The sequence below is a fragment of the Prunus persica genome, chromosome G1, assembly GCF_000346465.2.
Source record: "Prunus persica cultivar Lovell chromosome G1, Prunus_persica_NCBIv2, whole genome shotgun sequence".
In the NCBI taxonomy this organism is placed as follows: domain Eukaryota; kingdom Viridiplantae; phylum Streptophyta; class Magnoliopsida; order Rosales; family Rosaceae; genus Prunus; species Prunus persica.
This window is the reverse complement of record NC_034009.1, coordinates 15,382,802-15,390,641: the sequence shown is the minus strand read 5'-3', so window position 1 is coordinate 15,390,641 and position 7,840 is coordinate 15,382,802. Positions and strand designations below refer to the sequence as shown.

Here is a 7,840-nt window from a genome sequence, read left to right as displayed (position 1 = left end):
CTCTCTCTCAAATTGCTAAACTTGTGAAGGCTTAGCTCCCATGCCACAAACTCCTCAAGCCAAGTCACTTATTAATCTATCACGTTTATCTGGTTATTAGTGAAAAGAATCCAAAAGTGTTTTCTAAGGTTTCAGCAAACTTTTCAAAACTCTTTTGGAGCCTGGTTTTTGAACTCAAACACTGAGGGAATTTTGTTTGTCTTTCTCTTACAGCAACCCAAGCCCATTCGTCAAGCTGCTGGAACAAAAAGACCCCTACAACTTTAAATACGAAGAGTCATTGCAAGGAACTTGTTTAAAGCTTTCATATATTTTTATAATTTTAAAATTAATGCAATAAAATAATAGAGAAATGACACAACCAAACTCGCAATGTTGCCGCATCACTTCTTTGCCACCAAAATATGTTTCATAAAGGCTTCGAAATGATTCATTATAGCTTCAACAACACTTCATTTAGAGTTCACTAAAGCTTCATAAATAATATTTTGACTAAGAAGTATTCATTAGTATTTGGGTTAATCGTTTTAGAGTTCACATTCATTATGACAAATAGTCCTTCAATCAATTTTGTTAACTTTTTTTGTTAAATGCAGGGGGAAAATGGTATTTTTTTATTAAATTGATTCAAATATGAATAAAATATTAAAAAACTAAAATGGTATTTTCTGTTTTTTTTTTTTTTTGTTGCTTTTTATTTGATTTCCTTTTATTGTTATTTTAAAGATATTATTTTTTTATTCATTTTTTGGTTTTAATATAATTAATAAAGGTTTGGGTAAAGGGTGCATTTTTGCTCACAACTTTAACTCAAGGTGTACCCTCACCACCCTTCCCAAAAGTTTACACATGTCCATGGGTTTAACTATAGTTAATTATTCATTTTTTATTTAATTGATGACATTATTATGAGAGAGAAACAATACTTTAATAAGATTTTTCCTGATTTACCTTTATTCTAACCTAACAAACTTTCCACTTTTCTATATTAATTACCCATGAAGTTAACAACAACCCAAATAAATAATTGGCATTTAGCTTTTGAACACTTTGAAAAAAAAAAAAATTAAAGGGAAGACACCACTCCTCCTTTATAACCCAACGAAAAACAAATCAAAGGGAAAATTAAGAGGCTTTAATCCTGTGATTAATAAGAAACTTTAATCCTGTGATTAATAAGAGGCTTTAATCCTGTGATTAATACGAGGCTTTAATCTGAATTGAACCTAATTAAATCAAATACTCGATTACTTTTTTTTTTTTTGATTAAAAGTGATAGTAATTTTATTGATAACACATAAAAAAATACAGAGTAGTCGCAATGTGTTATAAAACTAGAATAATCAGTTGATGAGAAGTACCACTGTAATATTGGGAGTGAGATTATATTTCTCTTTGTAGTGTTTACACTGACAGAATTTCTCCTCAGATAGACTCCACTCTTTCTCTTCTCTCTGACTCCCACTCTTTCTCTTTCTCTCTTCCGTTCTTTCTTTCCTCACTCTTTCTTCTCTTCTCTTTGGTGTGTATTACAAGTGAATGAGCAAGCCTATTTATAGGCAAAGTAAAAGGCTTCTAATGGAGACATAATGATTTCTCCCCAACATTATAATTTCATCTTTTGACTAATCATCCCACTTCTAACACCATCATTTCTTCTTTTGACTACCATACTTAATACAATCATTTTTCTTCCATCATTTCTCTTTATGTGGGCTTCACCAATATTATTTACAACACTCCCCCTTGAAGACCACATGTCCCTAGATTGGTTGCCTCATTAAAACCTTGCTTGGAAAAACCCAGTGGGAAAAAACCTAAGCGAAGGAAAAAGAGTACAACTTTATTTGGGACATAAGGGTAATGCACTCATGTTGCCTCGTTAAAACCTTGCTAGGAAAAACCCGGTGAGGAAAAAAAAACCCTAGTCGAAGGAAAAAGAGTACAACGCGCATATGTCCTGTGTTAGAGGACTCTTGAATGCTCCCCCTGATTTTGCATGCTCCAACTTGATTTCTTACAGAGTTGTCGTAATCCGATGCCATGCACTAACTTTTGGAATGTACATTTCGGCAATGATTTAGTGAAGAGATCTGCCAGGTTATCGCTTGAGCGGATTTGTCTGACTTTGATTTCTTGACTCTTCTGGAGCTCGTGTGTATAGAAAAACTTTGGTGATATGTGCTTAGTCCTGTCACCCTTGATATACCCTCCTGTGATCTGAGCAATACAAGCTGCATTGTCCTCATTCAGGATTGTTGGAGTGTCTGTTGTTGAGGGTAGGGCACACGTGCTTCGGATGTGATGGATCACCGACCTTAACCAAACGCATTCACGACTGGCTTCATGGAGGGCAAGTATTTCTGAGTGATTGGAAGATGTGGCCACTAGTGTTTGTTTCGTTGAGCGCCATGAGATTGCAGTTCCTCCGCATGTAAATACATACCCAGTCTGTGATCGTCCTTGATGTGGATCAGAGAGATATCCTGCATCTGCATAACCAACAATACTCTGGGAGCTGGTCGATTCATTGGAATAGAATAAGCCCATGTCTGTTGTCCCACGAAGGTATCGTAGAACATGTTTGATGCCGGTCCAATGTCGCTTTGTTGGAGCAGAACTGTACCTTGCTAACAGATTTACTGAAAATGACATGTCTGGTCTGGTACATTGTGCCAGGTACAATAAAGCACCTATTGCACTAAGATATGGTACTTCTGGACCAAGGACCATTTCATCATCCCCTTTTGGACGATATGGGTCTTTCTTAGTGTCAAGCGACCGAACGACCATTGGAGTGCTAAGTAGATGGGCTTTATCCATGCCAAACCGTTTCAATACCTTTTCAGTATAATTTGATTGATGCACCAAAATTCCATTAGCACTATGCTCAATCTGCAAGCCAAGACAATATTTTGTCTTTCCAAGGTCTTTCATCTCAAATTCACGTTTGAGATAATCAGCAGTCTTTTGAAGCTCTTCAGAAGTTCCAATCAGGTTCATGTCGTCGACATATACTGCCACTATCGCAAATCCAGACTCTGATTTCTTAATAAACACACATGGGCAAATAGGATTATTTGTGTATCCTTCCTTCAGTAAATACTTACTGAGACGATTGTACCACATTCGTCCAGATTGTTTTAGCCCATATAATGATCTTCTCAATTTAACTGAGAACATGCCCCGTGGTTTATTTCTGGCTGCTTCAGGCAGCTTGAATCCTTCTGGAACTTTCATGTATCTATCTGTATCCAATTCTCCATACAGATATGCAGTAATGACATCCATGAGTCTAATTTCAAGTTTTTCCGAAACCGCCAAACTTATTAAGTAACGGAATGTAATTGTGTCCATTACTGGAGAGTACGTTTTCACATAATCAATTCCAGGCCTTTGTGAAAAACCTTGCGCAACGAGTCGCGCTTTATACCTTGAGATCTCATTTTTCTCATTGCGCTTTCTTGTAAATACCCACTTGTAACCTACAGGGTTCACATTGGGTGGAGTTGGAATAATATGTCCAAAAACACTCCTTTTTTCCAAAGAATTTAATTCTGCCTGGATTGCATCTTTCCACTTGGGCCAATCTTGCCTCTGTGTACATTCATTAATAGAGCATGGCTCAATATCATCATTTTTTATTATCTCATTTCTACTCCACAATTCATCAGTGGACGCATAATTTATGGAGATTTCTTGACTTTCAGGTACAGTTGCCACTCCAAGGGCACTTGTCTCACCAATGACGTTTTCCTTTTCAGGAAGTACCTGTCCCTCTTTGGGGGCATTTGAATTATGAATTGTGGGCTCTCTATTTATTTCATTTGGATTCATTTTGTCCATCAACTTCCTCTTTCGAGGAATTGAATCCTTTGAGCCTAGTGGTCTGCCACGCTTCAGGCGTGCAACAGATGAACCATTTGCTGGCACATTGCCTTGTCCATTATGGACATCAATCCGTGCGGGTGCATTTGCAGCTGGGATATGAGATTTCGTCACCTTTGCTGCATCATTAAATGCATCTGGCATCTGATTTGCAATACTTTGGAGGTGAATGATCCTTCTCACTTCGTTTTCGCATTGAGCAGTATAAGGATCGAGATGAGACAATGACGTTTTCCTTTTCAGGAAGTACCTGTCCCTCTTTGGGGGCATTTGAATTATGAATTGTGGGCTCTCTATTTATTTCATTTGGATTCATTTTGTCCATCAACTTCCTCTTTCGAGGAACTGAATCCTTTGAGCCTAGTGGTCTGCCACACTTCAGGCCTGCAACAGATGAACCATTTGCTGGCACATTGCCTTGTCCATTATGGACATCAATCCGTGCGGGTGCATTTGCAGCTGGGATATGAGATTTCGTCACCTTTGCTGCATCATTAAATGCATCTGGCATCTGATTTGCAATACTTTGGAGGTGAACGATCCTTCTCACTTCGTTTTCGCATTGAGCAGTATAAGGATCGAGATGAGACAATGTGGATACATTCCACGATAATTCATGTCGTTTTTCAGGAATGAGTTTGCCTTGTTCTTTAGACACAGATTTTTCTCCACCTAATGATGGGAAGATTGTCTCATCAAAATGGCAATCCGCAAACCGTGCGGTAAAAAATCACCCGTCAGGGGTTCCAGATATCTGATGATAGATGGTGACTCAAAACCAACATAAATTTCCAATCTGCGTTGAGGGCCCATCTTAGTACGTTGCGGTGGTGCAATGGGCACATATACCGCACACCCAAAAATTCTTAAATGTGAAATGTTTGGTTGATTCCCCAATACGAGTTGTATTGGAGAATATTGATTGTTGGCGACGGGCCTCAATCGCACAAGTGATGCTGCATGTAAAATGGCATATCCCCAAGCAGAAACTGGCAACTTTGTTTTCATTAGCAAAGTGCGTGTTATCAATTGAAGGCGCTTAATTAAAGCTTCTGCCAAGCCATTTTGAGTATGCACATGGGGAACAGGGTGTTCAATGTCAATGCCTAGTGACATGCAGTAGTCATCAAAAGTTTGAGATGTAAATTCACCAGCATTATCGAGTCTGATTGACTTAATGGGATAATCTGGGAATTGGGCTCGTAATTTAATTATCTGAGCCAAAAGTCTAGCAAATGCCATATTCCGAGTAGACAAAAGACAAACATGTGACCATCGAGTAGATGCGTCCACCAAGACCATAAAGTACCGAAATGGTCCACATGGGGGATGAATAGGTCCACAAATGTCCCCTTGAATTCTCTGCAAAAATGATGGAGACTCAACATCAACTTTCGGTTGTGATGTTCTGATCACCAACTTCCCTTGTGAACAAGCTTGGCAAAAGATGTCACTTGATAACATAATGTGTTTAGTCAACAAGGGATGTCCTTTAGAGTTGGTGATGATTCTACGCATCATGGTGGATCCAGGATGACCCAACCTGTCATGCCAAAGCTTAAAAGCATTTGAGTCAATGGACTCTTGGTCCATGACACTATGTGCCTCAATTGTCCGTATGGTTGTATAATACAACCCTAATGAGAGCGCACAAAGCCTCTCCAGTATACGCTTTTGGGTATCACTGGAGGTAATGCAAAGATATTCCATGTTTTTCTCTTTCTTTGTTTCAACATGGTAGTCATTCAAACGTATATCTTTGAAACTCAATAGATTCCTTCTGGAGTTAGATGAATACGAAGCATCTGGAATGGATAGTATTGTTCCATTTGGTAACATAATTTGGGCTATTCCTGAGCCTTCAATCAGATCTGCAGGACCTGATATGGTTGTTACCTTTGCTTTTGTAAGCATTAATTTTGAGAAATACTTCCGATCTTGAAGGATCGTATGAGTAGTCGCACTGTCTGCGAGACAAATATTTTTGCCATAACCTTTGTTTTGAGGGCATCCATAATTTACATCCATGCCTTCAAATAAGCACACACACACTGTAATCAATAAAGAAGAAAACATTACCACTTTTATTGGATGAAAAATTAAACAACACTTCATCTAATACAAATAGTACATTAAGGAATTTAATCTAATTCGGACTCAGAAGCTTCATTCCCTTTTTCAGTAACAAAGTCAGAAACATCCAGATGCGTCTTGTTTAGCTGACGCGATATTTCTGATGAGCCATCTGTGGCTGGTGGAGCATGATCAATATAATTTATCTCCACTTTCCTGTTCTTAAGTGAAGCTTGATAGAGATCCGCCAAATGCTTGGGCGTACGACATGCGCGCACCCAGTGTCCCTTTGCACCACATCTGTGACAAGTGCTTTCAACATTTCTAGGCACATGGCTCATCTGTGCCTTTCCCTTATTACGGGATGTATTTTTGCCATTCGTGGATGGACCGCTTCTTGGACCGAAACCCTCTGAACGAGCACCACGATCTTTTCTGCTTCCTTGCCAGCGGCCACGCTTGCCCCCTCGCCCACGTTTGTGGATACTACCACGAGATGAAGTGGCATTCACTTCCTGAGATGCAGCATTTATTTCAGGAAGTGGTGCTGAGCCTGTTGGGCGAGATTGGTGATTCTTTAATAAGAGCTCATTATTCTGCTCAGCTAACAATAGGCAGGATACAAGTTCCGAGTACTTCTTGAAACCGCTATGTCTGTATTGCTGCTGAAGGAAGACATTTGAAGCATGAAAAGTGCTCAGAGTTTTTTCGAGCATATCCTCCTCAGATATATCTTCCCCACATAGCCTCATTAATGAGGTAATTCTGTGCATAGCAGAGTTATACTCGGACACTGACTTGAAATCTTGAAATCTCAAGTGAGTCCATTCGTATCTAGCTCTTGGGAGAGTCACCATCCTCTGGTGATCGTATCTTTCACCTAGAGCTTTCCATAGAACCAACGGTTCATCAACCACCACATATTCGCTCTTCAGCGCTTCATGGATGTGGCGGCGAAGAAAGATCATGGCCTTCGCATTCTCTTCAGGCGAAGCATCATTCTCATCTACAATTGTTTGTCCGAGGCCATTGGCTCGTAGATGAATTTTGGCATCCAGGACCCATGATAAATAGTTGTCCCCGGAAAGGTCCAAGGCAGCAAACTCTAGTTTTGCCAAATTTGCCATCCGAAACTTTAGGCTCGAGATCTGGGACATTAAGCCACTTATTAATAGGAATTTCAGGCCCTCATTATTCAGGTATATTAATTGATGATAAAAAATAAAGTGCTATGAATTTGCTGGTATGGACGATAAACCCGCACCATACCTTAAATAAAATTAAATGTGCGATAAAGTAAATTCATAAAGTAAATTGCTTGCTGTATGGACGTTAATTCCGCACCATACTTTAAATAAAAGGAAATATAAAGTATGAGGGTTAATTCCACATCATACTTTTAATAAAAGTAAATGTGCAGTAAAGTAAATTCATAAAGTATGAGGGTTAATTCCACATCATACTTTTAATAAAAGTAAATGTACAGTAAAGTAAATTCATAAAGTATGAGGGTTAATTCCACATCATACTTTTAATAAAAGTAAATGTACTTGTATGGGCACTAATTCTGCTCCATACTTTTAAATAAAAGTAAAGGCATGGACGATAAACCCGCGCTACCCTTTTAAATAAATATTGCCGTATGGGTAATAAACCTACTCCATACTATAAATAAAATAAATGTGGGGATAAAAACCTTCACCTGAGAGCTTCTCGTGCTGATAACGTGTTATAAAACTAGAATAATCAGTTGATGAGAAGTACCACTGTAATATTGTGAGTGAGATTATATTTCTCTTTGTAGTGTTTACACTGACAGAATTTCTCCTCAGATAGACTCCACTCTTTCTCTTCTCTCTGACTCCCACTCTTTCTCTTT

At 38.7% G+C, this 7,840-nt stretch overlaps 1 protein-coding gene across 1 annotated transcript; it reads right to left on the bottom strand.

Moving 5' to 3' along the window:
* LOC109946494 lies at nucleotides 6,030–6,713 on the bottom strand. Its single transcript, XM_020554534.1, has 2 exons — nucleotides 6,585–6,713; nucleotides 6,030–6,476 (listed from the first exon to the last, which is right to left on the bottom strand). The coding sequence occupies exons 1-2, from the start codon at nucleotides 6,711–6,713 to the stop codon at nucleotides 6,030–6,032; spliced, it is 576 nt and encodes a 191-aa protein (XP_020410123.1).

Bases quoted from the DNA above. Each gene is read 5' to 3' on its own strand.
- LOC109946494 (XM_020554534.1), bottom strand. From the start codon at position 6,713: ATGAGGCTATGTGGGGAAGATATATCTGAGGAGGATATGCTCGAAAAA. The intron at 6,477-6,584 runs GTATCCTGCCTA...GCTGCATCTCAG, and splicing joins TCAAGAAGTACTCGGAACTT to GAAGTGAATGCCACTTCATC.